Raw genomic sequence first — 21,630 nt, forward strand, 5'->3', positions numbered from 1 at the left:
CCTTTATGTTACCATAACAACAGAAGTCTGGAGTAAATTTAAGGTGTTAGTTAATTTCAAAATTCAGTTTTTAATATTATTTGTTCAAAACATTCACAAGACCACATATGTCACATATTTATGTATTAAATGTAGGAGACACAGCTTTGATGCATGAATTACATTCCTGCTAGCCTTCCAACATTAGGAGTGGACTCCTACAAAATTAAAGAAAAATCTAGAATCTCCCTCACATAAATAAGATTTGTGGGAGGTTTTGGGTTTAAATAACTATATATTAAGTGAAATATACTAGATAATTGAATTCTTACATCTGCAGTTCTAATATGTCATAGTTTTCCTTTCCTCCTTTGGCTACTTGGGACTTGACCTTTTATGATCAGCTGGGTAGGTATTTCTAGAAAAGCGGAGGACTTTTACTCGAATGGTGCACTTGATCCATACTCCCAGTTTTAAGTGGAGTCCGAGTTGCTCATTTACTTTTGTTACTTAGTATGTATTATTTTGGTTATTTTATGTTCTTTGTTGTGTGTGTCTGTTTTCCATGTCAGGTCTTCATCCCTGGATTATGTTCTTTTGATTTCCACTAGGATCTTGATTCCCTTGGTTACTCTTGCATAATAGTTTTGCTCTTTTGTAAAATTTCCTTCATGAGACTGTGTCAGTGTGGGAGAACCTCTCACCTGAACTGTCCCAAAGGTAAACAAATGTGTTTTTAGATAGTAAAATATAAAATCAGATTTCTATTTGAATTATACTGTGAGTTGTACAGTTGATCTGTGTATTAAAGAAAATTGTGACTTGTTATGAGAATATCAGTATAATAAGCAAAAGATATGTTTTATCTATGCCATTTATGATCCTATTATTTACTTTAAATAAAAAAATATTGCAGGGATTACCTCAAACAGCCAAACTTCTTACTCACGATGATCTCTTGGACCTTTCTGGCACAGTAGAGTGTGAACTACCAAACAGACATTTATATGATTTTGTTGGGAACATCAGACCTTCAGGGCGATTGTAAGTATGATAGGGCCAATCACACCAACTTAGAATGTTAAAATGTGATTTTTAAGTACATATAAATGGCTGAGATCCATGAAGAAGTCCAGTACATGGAATCAATTTAAATTTACTTTTAAGAGCATAATTTTTTTGGACTTCAATTTTTATACTATTGATCTACTTGAGGTAAATTTAAAGTCCTCAAGAAATTGTCAATTGAAGGTAAAATGTCCAAGACCTAGGAAAGTGAAATTTTAAAGGTCAGGACCTCAGATTACTACTAATTTGAATCCCGGTGTAATACTGCTTTTTCCCCCATACTTTTAACAACTGCTAATCAAATTTCATCTGCCTTTTTTTCCTGTCAATTTTTACCTCTTATATAAATGATATGTAGGGACTTCAGGTGATGTCTGCATAAGACATGTTTTGGGATTCATCCAGGGATTTCATAAACAAGTTTCTGTTTTTGAATTTTTTATTTTATTTTTTTTAGTTTGGAGGAAGAGAAAAAAAACAAGACTGCAATATTCAATCAATTTAATTTTCTGTGTTTATGAGTATTTTGTATTTCAGAGCAATACCAGTTGGTCCTGATCAGTTATTGTTACGGGGTGCAATGCTGAGAAACACAAAATGGATATTTGGTAGGGTGTTATTCACTTGATGCTGAACTTAGATTTTAATAATGAATTATGAAATATTAGCATCTTAATACATTATAATAGCTATTACATCACAAGTTGTTCCAATTCTTGACGAGTTCTCTCCTGAAAACTTAACAAAGTTCAAGACTATGCTTCATGATAGATTCTACATTAAAATGCTTAGCACCAAGAATTCTCTCAGTTTTTGATAGGATTTTCTTTACTGTTATTGTGAAATATGCTGTGCGATTTTAAAAATTTACAATATTTAAGCAGAAATGTCATGGTAGATTTGACATAATATTTCATTCAAAATTGTCAACATTTTTCTAGTATCACAGCATTAGCCTGAGGTAAAAAAAATATGGGACAGTAAAATCAATTAAAAAACTACTGTGAAAGTACTATTGTTCGTGGGGGTACCAATTTTCATTGTTTTTGTGAGTAGGCCAAACCATGAAATTTGGTTTCCAATGAAAAGGAGAATCCCATTGATGTGTTTACTGAAAACTTCAAAACCATGAATTCAAGAATCCACAAACTTTTGTTTCTTTCCTAATCCAAGAAAATTGATGTCCAAAAATTTAAGGAGGTAGACCTAGGGTAAGGGACACAACTCTTACACATCGTTGGAATGTTTGTATTCAGCATTTTACATCAATGTCATGTAAGCATCAAAGTAACTTGGATTGTTTTCATTCTGTTTCAAATGAAAGCTTGAAAGGCTTTGGTGAAATTGAATATGATACAAGCATATCCTTGATTTAAAGAGTTATGTCCCTTAACCTAGGTCTACCTCCTGAAGTACTTTCATGGTATTAAGTTCCCAATAAAAATTAGTAAAGGATCAAGCCACCAATAAAAAAAATTATATTGGCTAATAATTGATTTATTTTTCGATTACAGGTGTAGTAATATACACAGGCCATGAAACCAAGTTAATGTTGAATTCCACATCAGCACCCTTGAAGCGATCAAATGTAGAACGAGTCACCAATCATCAGATTATAATTCTATTTATCATTCTCATAGCCCTAGCAATGATTAGTACTATAGCTAATCAAATCTGGACCAACCAGCATGAACATAAAGACTGGTATATGTTCTATGATGGTAAGGGAAATAACTCTAACTCTAAGTCTCATTCTGATATTTAACATTATTGCTACTTTGTGAAACTACTGTTTATTTTTCCAACAGACAGCCCCATTTTCTTTACTTCAGTTTAAAGAGAAGAAAAATTATTGTTAGAATCATTAGGCCAGCTTAGTGTGAATTTTTATAGATTTTTACAGCCAAATTTTCCATATTTTAGAAACTATTTACAAACTACTCTATTGGTGTTTTTGTAATATGTGAAAAAGACACTTTACTCACATGGATTATTTTGCAAAAATAGTTCATTTCTCACTACAGAATACTTCCCCTTCAATTATCTCCCCCTTACAAGGGCTTTACTGAAGTAATGTTGTGTCATACATTGCTTTAAGCCTAATTTTCTTTTGAGATACATTACAGTATGAAAAAAAGTGTTTATATGCATGTCTTTCTAGGACAAACAATACAATACTTTCTACAAACTCTACAGTGCATAGTTACGACCTATTACAATAGATAGATGTTTGTTTGTTGGGGTTTAACGTCCGAGCAGCAATATTTCAGCTATATTCAGACGAACAATAGATAGAAATATTACAATAAACATACAATGTATGACAGATAACTAATATTTAAACAGTACATTTTTGTTAATTTACATGAAATCACAATTGAAGACTTATGTATCTAGTTTTAAAACAATTCAGTATTAATGTGAAGGACATTCTCAAAATAGTTGTTGATTTACTATTTAAAAGAAGATTTTTTTTTTTAAATAAAGAGCTAAATTTCATAAAGCCAGGGATTAATTCATTTATTGTATTAATTAAATTTTGTCTTTCTTGTTCATATTGAATACAATGAAGCAAGAAATTTTCTTCATTTCCAATTTGCCAGGGGTTACAAACTGTACATAAAGTTCAGAAACTTTTCTATGCCATCCTTTTTCTAGGATTAGAAAATGGGAAACTGTCTACATTATTGTATACAGTAGTCCCCTTTCTAGCAGCCTCTCATTTGAAAGACCACCCCTTTCTCCTGGCCATATTTCTCTTGCATTAACTCTACTGTGAACAAATTTACCCCTTTTAGAAGGCCACCCCTAAAACATGACCAATGACCACCCTTTTTCAGCCCAAAATATCCTTTGTCCCCTCAAAAAAAGACCATGGTTTTTATTTGTGGACAATTTTGTAAACAGCGATAACCTGGAAGTTTGCGGCCAGATGTTCAATAGTTTGACCTGAAAGGTCAAAGTTACACTTCTGTGATTGCACAATCTGTAAACAAAGATGGCATCTGTGAAAAAAAGAAAAGTGTTGACGATCGAAAACAAAGTTAAAGTCATCAACTTAAGTGGAAAGGGTGACAGTTCAAGGAAGCTGGCAGAAAAGTTTAATGTTGGAAAAACGCAAATTCAAAATATTATCAAGAATAAGGAGAACATTTTAGATATGTGGGAAAATGGAACACTATCACAACATTTTAACACCTGTCAAGTACCCCAGGCCGTAACTTGTTAATTAAAAGTAGTAAGACACCAAGTAAAATTACCTGAGGCATAGTTCATTAACAGAAATATTTTGCTCCCCATGTGTGGCAGTTATTGATTGTCTATAGATTTGCACTCGTATGCATTACACGGTTTATTCCCATTTGTCCCACATTTGAAAAAAACTATATTCCCAGTTGTCCAACATTCTTATAACAACAAATAATTAATTAGTGTTTTGACAAAGTTACAGTCTTTTTCTAGTACTCCACTATCACCATCTAGTCATAAACATGTAGATATATATTTTTGATTGGAATTAAAAAAAAAATAATAATAAAAATAATAAGTGAAGTTAATTATTTTAACTAATTAAACCAGCAGTCATATAATAACTTTTAATAATTGACCACATTAATTGGCTAATCAATTTCTTTCTAAGTGGGCTTGCTTATGAGCAACATGCCACTTCAGCTTGTTGAAATCAATGTGAACACATCTCAAAAGAGGTATATATAGAAAGTAAAAATGTCAACTTGAATCAAAGTCAAAATGGCTAATGCACAGCTAAACATAGAATTCATAGAGAACAGTAGAGGTGGACAAAGTCTTGTTCACAACAATTACCGTTTCCAGGTAAAGAATCGTCGTGAAGAGTGGGTTTACTGGCGGTGTGCTGTCAGAACATGCCCAGCTACTACAAGAACCTTAAACAACATACCAGTAGGTTACAACATTCAACACAACCACAGAGCAGAGCCATATAAGTTAGAGGCAGCAAAGGTGTTAAACACAATCAAAAAAAGATGTAGAGAAGAAGCAACAGCTGTACCAAAACTCTATGATGAAGAGGTAGCAAAATTGAGAACACCTGAATGGAATGAAGAAGTACAAAATATGGTTGAAAAACTACCAACATTCCAGTCTTCTAGAAGCATACTTTATAGACAACGTTCCCATCTACTACCAAAGTTGTCAACATCAACCAATGACATTGATTTACAAGGTCATTCGACCCAAACATCAGCTGGTGAACAGTTCCTTCTTGCAGATGACAACAATGGACAACGCATATTGGTCTTTGCAACGCAACAGAATCTTCAACTACTAGCCAATAACGACACCATCTTTGGAGATGGTACATTCTTCACCTGCCCTTCTGTATTTACTCAACTCTACACAATTCATGGCAAAGTAAATGGTCAGATGTATCCTCTTGTTTATGGTCTACTCCCTGGCAAGAGTGAAGACGTTTACAGAAGGTTTTTTAGTATTGTACATACCAACTGCACAAACCAGCAACTTCAACTTCAGCCTTCAACTTTTGTTCTGGACTTCGAGACTGCGACAATCAATGCAGCAAAGACTGTCTTTCCTAACATTGCAATTCGAGGGTGTTTTTTTCATTTCACGCAGTGTATTTGGAGGAAGACACAGCAATCAGGACTACAAACATAGTACAAAGAAAATGAAGTCATCAAGACACTGGTACGCAGAGCAGCAGTGCTACCCTAAGTTCCTCTGCAGAGTGTAGAAGATGTGTAGTTTAATGCTTTGACTGACTTTGAAAATGCCGATATTAACATCAACACAATACCATTTACAGACTATGTAACAACGCAGTGGGTAGAGTCTGATCAGCAAATCTGGAACCACTTTGACCATGATGAATCCAGAACAACCAACCACTTAGAGGGATGGCATTCCAAGATTAAGAAACAAATACAGCAGGCACATCCAAACATCTACACATTCATTACTCATCTCAAGCAGATCCAGTCAGCCAATGAAGTAAATATCATCCAAATTAGAGCAGGGGGACTACCAACAAGAAAGCGCCGCAAATACAGAAATATTGACAACAGACTGCAACTACTCAAACAAAGACTACACAACGGGGAAATCACAGTTATCAATTATGCTGATGCAGCATCTCAGCTTATTCACCTTGGGTAGAAGTGTATGAACATTTCACTGTTTGTTTTATACTGTAATAGTGCATTATTATCATTCTCTGTTAATTTTTGTGAATCTTCTTATTTTCATAAATATTGAAATATATCATAAAGCAATTAATAAATATTAGAAAAAATTATTGTTGTTTCAATTATCACCCAAGGAGAAAAATATTAATATGGAAAAAGCATCATCAAAAAGCACAGTTCAAAATGCATTCAAACTATCCACATGGAATATCTCCCTCTGTTACCAGGCATCAGTACAAAGGATTGGAAAAGATCTATTTTATTTTATAATAAGTTACATATTTTATAGCAATAAATATAATTCAGGAACAATTTATCTATAGATACTACATAATACAATTAGATAATATTCAGAAAAAGACTATACATAATTACCTATTGTAATAAGGGTGTGAAAACAACTAATTAACATGTACACAATTCCCACTTGTCCCACACATTTTTACCTGTAATTATAAAATGTGGGACAACTGGGATGACACCCATTACACAATGAAAAAGATTTTGCTTAATTAGTCCAAAGTACATGAGACAAAACTCCAACATAAACATGTAAAACACAGCATTAGAACAGCAAATTAAATGTTGTTCTTCATCTTGAAGTCTTAAACAAGTACATGATGTACTTGTATTAATTAAATAAGCAAAGTCCAATTTCTAACAAAAATCTGTTTTATTTCAAGGTTTACTTGCATTTTAAAGGCATTTTAATAATTAATATTATTTATTCATAAAATATATAACAGACATTATCTTCATTATACATAAAGATCCTAAACGGAAAAGCGAATCTGTTACACAAGGTACATGTTTTCAGCCATTTTGATTTTTGGATCAATTTCTTTTGAGAGACCACTCCATTTGTAAGGTCACTTTTATGTTACAAATGGGGTGGTCTCTCAGGAGGGGGACTACTATACCATTATCTGTCAATTAATTGTTCACACTTTACATGATAAGTCAAAATTTTCCACCAATTTTCATGAAACTTTGAAATGTTTCTTTTTATAAATGTAAGTTCCCTTTCTATTTTTGTAATCAGATTTTGAGTTATGGGACTTAATGAATTAAGAGGGATTTTCTTATTTTTGCATGATTACTCAAAAACTTTTCCTGCAATTTTTAATGAAACTTTGATTATTCATTTTTTATTCATTTAAAACAAACTGATACATTTTGAATTTCAGCCTTACCACCTACAAACTTTGGATACAATTTTCTGACATTCATCATTCTCTACAACAATCTGATACCCATCAGTTTACAAGTCACACTGGAGGTGGTCAAGTTTATACAGGCTATCTTCATCAACTGGGTAAGTCTAAGTCACACACACTGGAAGTGGTCAAGTTTATACAAGCTATTTTCATCAACTGGGTAAGTCTAAGTCACACACACTGGAGGTGGTCAAGTTTATACAGGCTATCTTCATCAACTGGGTAAGTCTAAGTCATACACACTGGAGGTGGTCAAGTTTATACAGGCTATCTTCATCAACTGGGTAAGTCTAAGTCACACACACTGGAAGTGGTCAAGTTTATACAGGCTATCTTCATCAACTGGGTAAGTCTAAGTCACACACTGGAGGTGGTCAAGTTTATACAGGCTATCTTCATCAACTGGGTAAGTCTAAGTCACACACACTGGAGGTGGTCAAGTTTATACAGGATAACCTCAAAAACTGTGTAAGTCAAGTTTTAAACCCTTTTTTAGTTATTATCACATTATTCAGTGAAAACATTATGATAAATGTGAAAACTAGAATAACCCAATTTTTTTAGAAAGGCTTCATAGTGGATTTGAGACATTATTGAATTAAAGAATTGAATAAAAAAAATAAGATACTTAATTAATTGTGAGAAGGAAATATGGGAATGGAAACAACTGTAGACTAATATTGAAAAATAATGGTGTCATAAATTATTTTCTTTCCTTCTAGGATTTAGACATGTATTATAAAGAAACAGACACTCCAGCAATGGCCAGAACATCAAATTTAAATGAAGAGCTAGGACAGGTAAATCTTGACCCAGTGATGGAATTCAACAATTCCTTTAGAAATTTATAACTTTGTCTTTGCAGAAATTAAACTTTGAAATACAGTAAATCTTAGAATGATATCTTGTTCATAAATGATACATGTAAGACCATTATCAATACATGTATTTGAAATTTTTACACCAATACCAGAGACAAAAGAGATTTCTTCATCATTGAAGAAAAAAATCTAAAAAAAATCAAATAAGTCAAATAAGTCGGGCATCAACTGGGTGGTGTCAAAAATCAAATAAGTCGGGCATCAACTGGGGGGTGTCAAATATCAAATAAGTCAGGCATCAACTGGGGGGTGTCAAAAATCAAATAAGTTGGGCTATCTTCATCAACTGGGGGGTGTCAAAAATCAAATAAGTTGGGCTATCTTCATCAACTGGGGGGTGTCAAAAATCAAATAAGTCGGGCTATCTTCAACTGGGTGGTGTCAAAAATCAAATAAGTCGGGCTATCTTCATCAACTGGGTGGTGTCAAAAATCAAGTCTCAGTATCTTCTACTACTTGAGGTACATTTGATGTGAGTCTCCATTCAGTATCTTCTAGTACTTGAGGTACATTTGATGTGAGTATCTTCTACTACTTGAGGTACATTTGATGGGCATTTAATGAGTTGTTTACTAATTTAATGTTTACGAAATAATAATAGGATAATTTATTTGCAAGAATGAATAATCAAAATATGATCACAAGTTCCAAAGAACACCTAGATTTGTTCCGTGCACATATTAAATCTTAATGCGTTCTTGGCACGATTATATTTTGGTTATTGATAATCCTATTTATTATAGAGATTTTTTCCATTATTTGTTGACATTTTCAACATAAATTTGTATTTTGCTAACGGTTGATTGATATTCTTGTTGTGACGTTTTGGCAGGAGAAATTCAAAGAATGTAATTACCAAATTTATCTCAGTGTGAATTATCAAAAAACTTTAAATTGGGAACATTTGGTAAATCACTCCTATCTATATAATAATGTATATTGTCCCATTCCAGGTAAAGTATATATTCTCAGACAAGACAGGGACATTAACCAGAAATATAATGGAGTTTCGGAAATGTAGCATAGCTGGTATATGTTATGGGTAAGTTAATTAAAACTTATAAAAAATGATTTCTAACAAGAGTTTCAATCCTTGTCAATACAAATTTGAATATTCTTATGATTTTTCAAAAATAAAAAAAAACAAAAAAAAAAACTTAGTTAATACATTATATTATGTGTGGCAATTTTCATATTTCCTCTTTGATATCATGAATAAGTAGTTTCCTATTCTCACTGCAGTAATAAGTGAATGGGAAAAATCACTACTCACTATTTTGTTAGCTAGAGTAGGAATTCTGAGTGAATGAATTGCAGATACAATTTAAGATATACATTGTACTTATTATTATTATGTTTACATGCATGAAATCATTAAATATCTTTGATTTTTGCAGAAATGATGATGAAAGTAGTGACAAGTTCAATGACAAATTGATATTAGAGAATTTGAAGCAATCCCATGCTACAGCTCCTGTAATTAGAGAGTTCTTGACTTTACTGTCTGTCTGTCATACAGTGGTCCCAGAAACTGTAGAGGAAGAAGGGGAGACAAATATTGTATATCAGGCTTCTTCTCCCGGTGAGTTATTCTGACCTCACTGAGTGTTTCTCTGTCCCTCTGTCATAAAGTGGTTTAAGAGACTTTGGAAGGGCTAGGGGAGACAAACATTTTATATCAGGCTTCTTCTGCAGGTGAGTTATTCTAACCTCACTGAGTGTCTTTCTGTACCTCTGTCATACAATGGTCTAAGAGACTTTGGAAAGGCTAGGGGAGACAAACATTTTATATCAGGCTTCTCCTCCAGGTGAGTTATTCTGACCTCACTGAGGTTCTCTCTGTCCCTATGTCATACAGTGGTCTAAGAGACTTTGGAAGGGCTAGGGGAGACAAACATTTTATATCAGGCTTCTTCTGCAGGTGAGTTATTTTAACCTCACTGAGTGTCTTTCTGTACCTCTGTCATACAGTGGTCTAAGAGACTTTGGAAGGGCTAGGGGAGACAAACATTTTATATCAGGCTTCTCCTCCAGGTGAGTTATTCTAACCTCACTGAGGTTCTCTCTGTACCTCTGTCATACAGTGGTCTAAGAGACTTTGGAAGGGCTAGGGGAGACAAACATTTTATGTCAGGCTTCTCCTCCAGGTGAGTTATTCTAACCTCACTGAGGTTCTCTCTGTCCCTCTGTCATACAGTGGTCTAAGAGACTTTGGAAGGGCTAGGGGAGACAAACATTTTATATCAGGCTTCTCCTCCAGGTGAGTTATTCTAACCTCACTGAGGTTCTCTCTGTCCCTCTGTCATACAGTGGTCTAAGAGACTTTGGAAGGGCTAGGGGAGACAAACATTTTATATCAGGCTTCTTCTCCAGTTGAGTTAATCTGACATCATTATGTGTCTGTCTGTGTCTTATGCAGTAGTACCATGGATGTAAAAGAACAGGGGGATATAAAATATAAACAGGCAGTAATGTTTTTTAAAGTGAAAAAGCAAAATTTTTTGTGATTTAAAGCAGGGAGACCATGATTAGAACTAGGAATGGGATTTTTATAGAACAGGCTCAGAATTTAGACCAGGAAGCAGATAAAACACCTTAAATTACACAAATTAACTAAAAGCAAACACATAGAAACTAAAGAATACATGAGAAACCCAGATTCCACTCACTAAAAACTAACTAGGAGTGTGGATCAGGTGCACTGGTAGGGTTACCATTTCATTCAATAACCAGGTAAGTTATTTATTGTGTCAGTGAATGAAATTTATATATAAATTACCCCTAAAAGAACAGTATTGTGTCAATTTCATCATTGCTTTAACATTAAACAAGTTTTTGAATGGCCTAACTATAGAGTCAGTTATAAAGTTTAATAGATTTTGTACCTGTTTAATTTTGCTAATGAACTGTACATGTTTTTGATTTTAAGAGTAGACCCAGAATAAATATTTGAAATGTAGGAAACCTTACATAAACCCTTTAAAATGAAAGATTCTATTAGGATCCTGTATGAGGTAAAATTTCAACTATATGTGTATATTTTTCTTTTTTGATAGATGAAGCTGCTTTAGTTAAAGGTGCTAAAATGTTAGGATATGTTTTTACTGGAAGAACTCCCCAAGGTGTCGCTATCAAAATTGTACGTATATATTAGTTTCTTTCAATAGATTACTATCTTTTTCTACGGGTGTGTCAAGGAAAAGGGTCTCAATATAGCTGAGCTCCTCATAAATTCCCCAACAGTAAGAGACACAATTCTTACAAATCATTAGAATGTTTGTATTCACCACTTTACATCAGTCTCATGTAACCATCATAGTAACTGATTTCATTCTGTTTCAAAGGGAAGCTTGAAAGGCTTTAGTGAAATTTAATAAGATACAAACTTATCACTGATTTTAAGAGTTATAAGCTGACAATGACACTTAAACCATTGAATATTATTATAAACAATTCACATAGATACATCTTTTTCTGCTACTGCTTTATTTTTATTTTGACATGGTCAAACTACATCATAATGGGGTGTAAGTCTATTTTAAACATTACACATAGTATCAAACACCAAATCATAAATGTCACTTCCCTTTCACCTTTTTAAACAATGATAGCAAATGATAGCAAATTAGTTGTCCGTACTGTATACTATAATACAATGTACATGTATATAACTTAGTGTTTTATTGTGTTTTTTTTTACAGGACAACAGAGAGGAATGGTATGAAATCCTTAATGTTTTGGAATTCACAAGGTAAGAGTCTAGTTATTGGTTAATTTGGCAGGGCCAATTAAAATAATTTCTTGGTGTCAGTACCTCCCTTGACTCTTCTAATCTGCCTAATTACCAATGTTTATCAATAAAGAAAAAAAATAATAAAAAAACCTTCCTCATCATTTTGTCAATCTATGAACTAATGTTGAAAGCATTCTCACCACTTTTAGGAGAGGGGAGGCAATAAAAAGGTTAAAAGAAATGTCTCTATATTCCTGTAAAATAACACAAACTAAAACATGCTTTATACATTTTTTTATACATGCACTATGTTTAAATGGGAATACCTCCCCTAATTCTACTACATGTATCATTGTTAAAGTGTTTTTTTTTTAAATGGTTTAATAACCAAGAAATTATCTTTGGTTTAATAACCAAGAAATTATCTTTGAGTGGCCTACTTTGATTGTTTGTACTTTGGTTATGGTACTTTGCAGTGATTTATACACTTCAGCTATGTACCCAAAATATCACACAGAGAACCATTTGAATCACCCAAATGCCAGCCTACACAATTGCAGATCCCCCATTTAAAAACCTCAGGATCCATGCCTATTACAGTTGAAGTAAAAGTTTCAACATCAGTCATTACAAACTTGGTTGATTGCTATTTTTCTATCATTTTTTGTAAATTTTCTACCTTAATCTTTATAACTAAGAATATTTATTTGTCTTTATTGTATTACAGTACCAGAAAGAGGATGTCTGTAGTTGTCAGAACACCAGATAATAAAATCAAATTACTCTGCAAGGGAGCTGTAAGTAGATACATGTTGTAGATGAAATTCTTGTTCTTTGATTTTTGATATAATCTTCCCCTTATCGTTTACCTAGTGGATTGAATTCTATTATACTGAAGATAATAACATTGGAAAAGGATCATGCTTGGCTTCACCAGTGTGACAATTTGCGACTTTTTATTTGATCTGGTGACAAAAAAAAAATAACCAGTTGGCAATTTTCTTGGCACATAAGTTTTGTATCGGTGTATTAAAATTGACAGGAATTTTATCAGCAATGGGCGTCCCCTCTTAACACACCTGGTCAGAATTAATTGAATCCAAGTGAATCAAAGGTAATTAGTCTAGGTGACACTGGCTAACAATTCATTTAATTAGTTATCACTTCAAAAAAAATGTTCATGGGAGATGTCAGTTAGATGTAAATATATTATCAAAACTCCTATCATAATATTAAAAAAAAACTACTTTTTTTGACACCCATGATGGCTCTAATTGCTGAAAACTGGCGACAAAATTGGCAGCTGGTATTATTTCTTGTACACAGAACAAATGTACTCATTTAAATCATTGCGTTTTTGTGATCATATTTTGATTATTCACTCTGTCCAATTGATATATGGTATGTAAGTTTCAGATTCATTTTAATTGTTGCCAGAGTAGTATTTATTTAGATCTATATTTGTCCCCCCTTTTTTCAGGACACAGTAATATATGAGAGATTAGATGATAAACAGACATACAGTGAAATAACTTTACAACATCTCAAAGAATTTGCTACATTAGGTAAGGATTGTCATTATGTGTGTTTAATTATACACCCAACTTGTAGAATCATGGGGTCTGTCCATCCCTTTGTTCGTTCATCCACAACATTTTCATATCAGTTTCCTTTTTAGCTACTTATCACAGCCTTTTGATATTTAGACAAAGGCTTTTATATAAAACGAGAATTGATATGGTAAATTTGTGAAAGATTCCCCCATCGGGATGAAAAATGTTAGCTCAAGGCCTTTCATGAATATTCAATATTGTGAGATTTTATTTCAGACTAAAGCAATATCAGCTTCCTGTTTTATAACTGCTGTATGATATAAACAATATTTATCATATTTTCATTTAAAATATATATATACATTTTTGGATGATTTTAAGTCTGTTTACTACTAATTCAACAAATCAGTGTAAATTATGGTGATACTTAAAATTTGACAAAATTTTTGAAAAGGCAGTTTGAGATAAAAATGTATTTAAACAATTTCAGGTTTAAGGACATTGTGTATAGCTAGTGCAGAAATATCTGAAGAATTTTATGATGAATGGAAACACACCTATTATAAAGCAAGTACATCTATACAAAATAGAGAGAAAAAGTTAGAAGAGGCAGCTGAGCTTATAGAAAGGGTTAGTATAGTAATCTCAGGTTTGTGTTTTTCCATACTTTAAACCATCTAATTATATCTTGTTTTCTGTCAACTTTTTAGGTGATGCATGATTGAAAATTTACATAACAGGTTTCTCAGCTTCTATTGGCTGGAATGCTTAGAAATTTTGTCTATTTCTTCCATATGACGACTTGTACCATGTCTCCCCAAGTACCAAGCTTATCTATTTCCTGTTTACTTTTAATTAAATGTAAATAGAAAGTAGAAAAGCTGACAAGTAGTAATGGTTGAGTGGGAGGTATTCATAGCACAACATAGTGTACAACATCTTGTTGATTCTACCATTTGGTCAGAGTTACATTTTCCTAAACTAAGAAATTAGGAACAAAATCACATCACTAAATTCTATTATAATAGTTCAGCTTCCATTTTGGAAGAAACTCATGATGGTTTTAGTGGAAAATAAGGGTGTCGAAAAAATTAACTGGCGAGTCCCCTGACTCTGCATGTACATATATTTACTTGAATATCTTTTAAAATTCATGTTCTAATACACTTATAGAATGACTGACACTGTTTGAACTTATGTGAATTTTGATTTGATTTGGTTAATTTTTCAGAATCTACATTTACTTGGTGCTACAGCCATTGAAGACAAACTTCAAGAGGTAGGTACATGTTATTTGTATAACTAACTTATATCTTTGATAAATTTTATTTTTTTTAAATTAAAGTTTTATGTGATTTTATGCTTCTGTTTATAAACCACTTTGTGTTTAATTAGGTATAAACTGCCTCAAACTTTGTAATTTTACATCAGTTGGTCAGAGGTTGAAAACAGTACTGAAGCATTGGTTAACATGTGAAATAAATCTCAGTAATTTATATAAAATTGATTCTATGACAATAGGTGAGACTCTATGCAAATATTTTTTATTTCAGGGTGTTCCAGATACTATCGCTAACTTAGCCAAGGCAGATATCAAAATCTGGGTGCTGACTGGTGACAAGCAGGAAACTGCTATAAATATAGGTAAATTACAGGGAATAAAATAGTTAATTTCAGGGAATAAAGTTCCTGTGATACAGTGACCATTACCTGATGAAGTATCTCAGGTAATTAATGGGACAGTTGTCAAGAATATTCAAACTTTCTATTACACATAGATTCAAATACCTATGGAATGTTAAAAAGTTTAAATCTCCTTGTCAATTGTCAAGTCAAATTGCCAAACACATTTCATCAGGTAATGATCTTTCAATCAAGGGACTACCAACTATATTTCATTAAGTGAACTATTTTACTTGCTGTAATATCAGTTCTTGGAGAACAGTTACAATGATTGTTCATAATTACAATACTTAAGGTTAACAAATTAAGCTCCTGTATCTATTTGTTTTACTTATTAGGGAATGCATGTCTCAAATATTGTATTTAACAATAATAATTATTGAAAACACCTGTTAATTACCTTCTATTTAATATTAATTTTTTTTGCATTTAATACTAGTGTGAAATGTACACTAAGTTGAGATAAAGGATACTACTAAAGGAGTCCAAGTTGCTCATTTGCTTTTGTTACCTTGTATATATGATTTTAGTTACTCTGTGTTCTTTGTTGTGTATGTCTGTTTTCCATGTCTGGTCTTTGTCTCTGGATTACATTCTTTTGATTACTGCTAAAACCTTGGTTCCCTTGATTACTCTTGCAGCAGATGGATATTTTTTAAATGAAATGGACACTTTTTACCCCTTTGTTTTGTGCTTCTTAAATGTTTAATACTCTGCCACACAAAGTGAAAAGGTGTCCTTTCAAAAGTTGTGTGTCCGCCTATCCATCTATTCATCCTCCTGATGATAACATGAGAATGGATCAATGAATTTTCTTTTAACTTTACACAGTGTTTTATTTTTTGTTCCATAAAATTCAGATTTCTTTCATTTTTTTTTCACCATTACAAGGCAGGGTATCACTTAATGTTCAATTAATGCCCTATTTTTTCCTCATTTAACCATTATTTTTGTCCTGAAGCTTTTTAAAGTCATTGTATTAATATAAAAGCCAGGTATAGATATCTTGAAGCCTTGCCATGTTGTAATATACATGTACAATGACGATCAACAATTACATGTATTTTGTGTATCTTTTTAGGTTACTCTTGTAAACTTCTGACAGAAGATATGCCACTGATAATTGTTAATGAACATAGTTTAGATGTAAGTATTACATATGCATTGTCATATCAATATTTATATTCATGCCTTTAACTTTATGGGAAGCTTTTTAAAAATTTATGAAGGTCATATGGTCCAATGTACTATTTTAATAATTATTTATCAATGTACATGTATATTCATTAATTTCAAATTACAAATATACAAAAACATATAGAATTTTTTACAGCTATCATATCAGTAAAAACCTGATAAAAGCCTTTATCCATGCACCAAGTAGTACCAAAGTAACTTATAGGAAACTTTGGTTTCTTAAGAAAATTGTTGTTGAAACAAATTTAGATGGGCTTGACATCAAAACTTTCACCTACAATAAGTGCTTTCTAAATCCATCAAATGTGACAGGATCTAAGAACTCATTTAGAAACTTTAAGAAAAACATATCTTGATTTGGCAGACATGAATTTTTTCAATACCTTAGTTTGTATACACGCTTGATATATAACCTTTGCATTTTAGGGGATTAGAGAAGCTCTTAGGAAGCATGATATAATCTTTACATTTTAGGGGACTAGAGAAGCTCTTAGGAAACATGATATAATCTTTACATTTTAGGGGACTAGAGAAGCTCTTAGGAAACATGATATAATCTTTACATTTTAGGGGACTAGAGAAGCTCTTAGGAAACATGATATAATCTTTACATTTTAGGGGACTAGAGAAGCTCTTAGGAAACATGATATAATCTTTACATTTTAGGGGACTAGAGAAGCTCTTAGGAAACATGATATAATCTTTACATTTTAGGGGACTAGAGAAGCTCTTAGGAAACATGATATAATCTTTACATTTTAGGGGACTAGAGAAGCTCTTAGGAAACATGATATAATCTTTACATTTTAGGGGACTAGAGAAGCTCTTAGGAAACATGTACAAGAGTTTGGTGAATGTTTAAAGAAAGACAATGATGTTGGTTTGATAATTGATGGTCAGGTCAGTCTTCTATTTGTTTTAAATCAGATTTTACATAGGTTAATAGAGGGAATTTTTCTGCCTTCTGATGTTATTCAAAATATAACAGTAATTTGAAACTTTATTACTTGATTAAATGCCTATTTCTACATATAAAATATGTTCAATGGTGTTTTACAATTTAAAAAATATATATAGTATAAATGTGATACAATACAGTATGTACACGATATAATCATACAAAATTCAAAATAGTGAAAAATAGTCCGCAAAATACAATGATTTAAGTTGACTTTTGAAAATATCCAAAGATTCACAATTTTTCAAGTTTAAAGGTAACTCATTCCATAGTTTTGGACCTACAGTGCTGAAACTTCTGTCAGAAAATGTTTTCTTTCTATTAAAAGGAATTACAAAGTAACCTTCACTGGAAACAAATGATCTCAAATTTGTTTATAACAGTAATAATAATAGGATAATTAATTGGAAAGAGTGAATAACCAATTGATCATCCTATTTATTATATAGATTTCCTCCATTATTCGTTGTTATTTTGTACACAAATTTAAAATTTTGTGAATCTCGGATTGGTATTCGTGTTGTGGCGTTTTGCTGGGAGAAAGCATGAGAATGAAATTATCGAATTCTTTTCACAGTATGAATTATCAAAAAAAATTACACTGGGAACAGTCGGTAAATCACTACTATCTACATAATAAATAAATTATCTTTCTATGTACACTGGGAACAATCCGTAAATCACTACTATCTACATAATAAATAAATTATCTTTCTATGTACACTGGGAACAATCCGTAAATCACTACTATCTACATAATAAATAAATTATCTTTCTATGTACACTGGGAACAATCCATAAATCACTACTATCTACATAATAAATAAATTATCTTTCTAGTATAAACATATAAATGTACTAGTGTATCTCAATACTATGTAGAGAAGTTTCTAAACTTTGTTAGGTTTTTGAACTCAGGTTTTTTGAACATTCTAATTTTATAGGAAACACTTACATTTTGTGGTTTTAAGTGACCCATAGAAGCCATGAAATTTGATACGTCAGAAAAATCAATTTTTTACAGTATTGTAAAAATCAGATTTTGTCTGCAATATCATGTAAAATGTGTAATGTATAAATGTAGTCTCATATGTATGGATATTCTTAGATTTCATATTAATGAGATTTAAGGAAATCCCTGATATTAAAAATGTTTCTGAAACCCAAAAGTTTCTAGTATTTGGTGGCATTTTCAGTGAGGAAACCGAGTGTGCTGTTTTAGTCTACACTCGTATTTGTAAATGTTAACAGTAACAGGGGACACAACTCTGTATAATCATGATGTTGCCACAGATGCATGTTGATTGAAAATATGTTTTGGTCCATGTCACTATCCAATCTCACAGTTATCAACTTGTGCTGAAGCATGGAATCATTATTTATACAATGAATGATATCCTTCGTAATATGCATTTACCTGGTATATTTCAGTGGATGAATAATGCATTATCCATTTTTACACAAGAATATAATGTTTACCCTCTATTGGCTAGTGCATGTCACATCGTTACTAAAAATTAAACACATAAATTGTACATGTAATGATCATTTAAAGAAGTATTTCTTTCAAGTATTATGATCTTTTTCACTGATAACATTATACCTGTCCTGCATTCATTTTGTTTGTCCATGGGTCCATTCTTCTTACATTTCATCTTTATGCCAAAAAGATGTTTGGTTACATTTTCTCAGCTCTTTATTTCTTGAATGATTTCAGAATTTGTTGGTAACTTTGTCATGATGAATTATATATAGGTTTTCCTTTTAGTAGTAAAAGTTTTGAAGTAAATTTGGTTCAAATATCCGACATCAATAAACTCCCACTGCATGATTCTTAGGCGGACTGCTACTAAAATATTTTTTTGTTTAGAAATACAGTGTAAACTATGTAAACCAAACCTCTTTTGAAATTGGTTTGGTTAAGATAGGTTATATGTTTATCAAAGTTCGAAATACATTTTAACTTAGAAAAATTACTTTCATAAGTGTCTGATTTAGACAGGTTGTTGTATTTTACAAGTTTTCATTAAGACAGATTTCAGTGTAGTAATTGTATATGCCAACTGAAGGGAGCTTATTAAAATCTAGATTTTAGTATCAAGAGGGTAAAAGTATTAGAAATCAAGACTTGGCTGAAGTCGAATCTGTTTTTCCCATAAAAAAAATATTAAAAAATGAAATGAAGTTATTTAATCACTTGCCAACAAATTGAATCACCTCTCAAAGGGGAGAAATGTAATATGTTATTTTTTTTAAGTAGATGAGTAGAGGATTATAATTTTAGGGTATGGAAAATTTCTTTTTATAATTTGACATTCTATTCACTAAACTAAATGAGTCTGTTGATGAGTGGGTGTATCTGTGGCATGACACCGTTGACAACCTATTAGTTATCATTCCAAAGCTTTATATTTCTTAGTTTGCTCATTTTTTGCACTAAGTGTATTTTCTTATGTTTCATAAGCTGAAAGGGATTATTTAGTGAGTAAGACCTCATTATATGTTGAATTAGAGTGAAAAAATCTAAAGGTTTTGAAGTTGTAAAATTCATTTTATTTTAAAAACCAAATAGTATTTTGATGTTCAGATACTTTGCAAAATAAATTTTAATCCAATTTCAAAATGATACAAATAATTAATAAAAATTTGTTCAAAATGAAAATTATGAAATTTTTAACATATTTCAAGGCCAATTTTCTATGCATGTTTATCAATTTCTTCTCTTCAGACTTTGTACCATATATTCTCTGATGTTGACCGGTCAAAGGTCAAAGGTGAACAAGGGAAGCAAAAGGTTAATATACTTGTCCAATGTTGTATGCAGACCTGAATCCCTTCAGCTTGGCTTCAGATTTTATTTAGTTTTAGTAAATGTGGTAGAAACATGAAACCAGAGCTCATTGATATTGTATATATTTGGGTATTGGTTCACTGTGGGTGAAGTGGGTGCACTCAATAAGTGTTTGAGCAACTATGGACATGCTGTATCCACTGTGTTCATACATTGTGAAAGACCATTTGGATACCATGAGTTACTAATTTGGTACTCAGTATTTTGTGATTATGGTCAATTTTTATAGATATTCAATTTGATAAACTATATTTTGGTTTGATGAAATTTGTAAGAGTTATTGACCTTTGTATAATATCATTTAATTTAAAAAGATGGCAGCCTTATGGCTATATCTAGTTTAAAATTGGTATCGTAGATTTGCTAAATTCATTCTTTTCACACCACTTTCCTTTATGCACACTCCTTTGTACACTCCCCATCTTCTTTATCTAGCCAATTATTAATAATGCCAACAAAGTTTGTTTTAACTCTTCTCTAAGGACAGTTAAAAAAATTAGGGAGTTTGTTTTAAGATAAGTTGCCAGTATTTCTTTCATTGCTGAATGATTTGCATGGCATATTTTCAGCCATAGTATAAGATGATGTGGTGACTTACTAACATATTGTGGATTTATTAATATGCATGTTCTTTTAATAAGCATGTCACACAATGATTTAACATTTTCAGTATTTAAGATGCACTCCATAAGGTCTTAATTTAAGCTTCATTTATGGCAGAATGTAACAATCCAGGTAGACTTTGTCTTTTTTCAATTTCCACAGTTTTAGGTAAGTTTTCTCCTTTCCTTCACAGCCAAAAGTAACACATATGATAATTATATATTGCACAATGCATATGATAAGCATTTGATTATCATATGTAAATCATTTGATAATTTATATGATTTTTGTGTACCGGCAAATACAGGCTTGCTAACATATGATTATCATATGTTTGTGAAAGAATTTGATGATCATGATGATCATGTGATAATTATATGATGCTCATATGTGAACAGAAACATATGCACTTCATATGACTGTGTAATCTTTTGGACATCCTGTTTATTTATTTGTTTTGTGCCATCAGTGTCTCATGGTCACATTTTTTCCAACTTTTTTAATATATGTTCACAGTGGACATTCAAAATTGACAAAATCTACCTGAGGTATAATTTATGTAATGAGTCTCTCATGCACCATTCACCATATACCGTACTCACCATGCAGTGATCAATAATTTTTTATAACCTTGAAATGCTGTACCCTTCAACACCACTAAGAATTGTTTTATAAGTCAAAATTGTTAACTTTATATTTTTTTGCTATTGTAGTTTTATGCAAT

At 31.9% G+C, this 21,630-nt stretch overlaps 1 protein-coding gene across 10 annotated transcripts in view; it reads left to right on the forward strand.

Moving 5' to 3' along the window:
• The window catches only part of LOC148605632 (putative phospholipid-transporting ATPase IA), a 76,713-nt gene that overhangs the window by 24,426 nt on the left and 30,657 nt on the right, over positions 1-21,630 (forward strand). For 7 of the 10 annotated variants that reach the window (XM_088548825.1, XM_088548826.1, XM_088548827.1 and 4 more), the window contains 17 exons: positions 896-1,023; positions 1,585-1,655; positions 2,562-2,768; positions 7,418-7,545; positions 8,170-8,247; positions 9,282-9,370; positions 9,726-9,910; positions 11,385-11,467; positions 12,030-12,079; positions 12,789-12,858; positions 13,542-13,626; positions 14,105-14,244; positions 14,846-14,893; positions 15,168-15,258; positions 16,379-16,443; positions 17,305-17,394; positions 20,181-20,246. In XM_088548825.1, coding sequence (XP_088404951.1) covers positions 896-1,023; positions 1,585-1,655; positions 2,562-2,768; positions 7,418-7,545; positions 8,170-8,247; positions 9,282-9,370; positions 9,726-9,910; positions 11,385-11,467; positions 12,030-12,079; positions 12,789-12,858; positions 13,542-13,626; positions 14,105-14,244; positions 14,846-14,893; positions 15,168-15,258; positions 16,379-16,443; positions 17,305-17,394; positions 20,181-20,246 — 1,674 coding nt within the window. The remainder of the gene's footprint in view (positions 1-895; positions 1,024-1,584; positions 1,656-2,561; positions 2,769-7,417; positions 7,546-8,169; positions 8,248-9,281; positions 9,371-9,725; positions 9,911-11,384; positions 11,468-12,029; positions 12,080-12,788; positions 12,859-13,541; positions 13,627-14,104; positions 14,245-14,845; positions 14,894-15,167; positions 15,259-16,378; positions 16,444-17,304; positions 17,395-20,180; positions 20,247-21,630) is intronic. The other 3 variants (XM_088548830.1, XM_088548829.1, XM_088548832.1) reach the window with 1 other exon arrangement.

The sequence above is a fragment of the Perna viridis genome, chromosome 10 (assembly GCF_037379345.1).
Source record: "Perna viridis isolate PV_CMFRI_1.1 ecotype Kerala chromosome 10, ASM3737934v1, whole genome shotgun sequence".
NCBI lineage: Eukaryota > Metazoa > Mollusca > Bivalvia > Mytilida > Mytilidae > Perna > Perna viridis.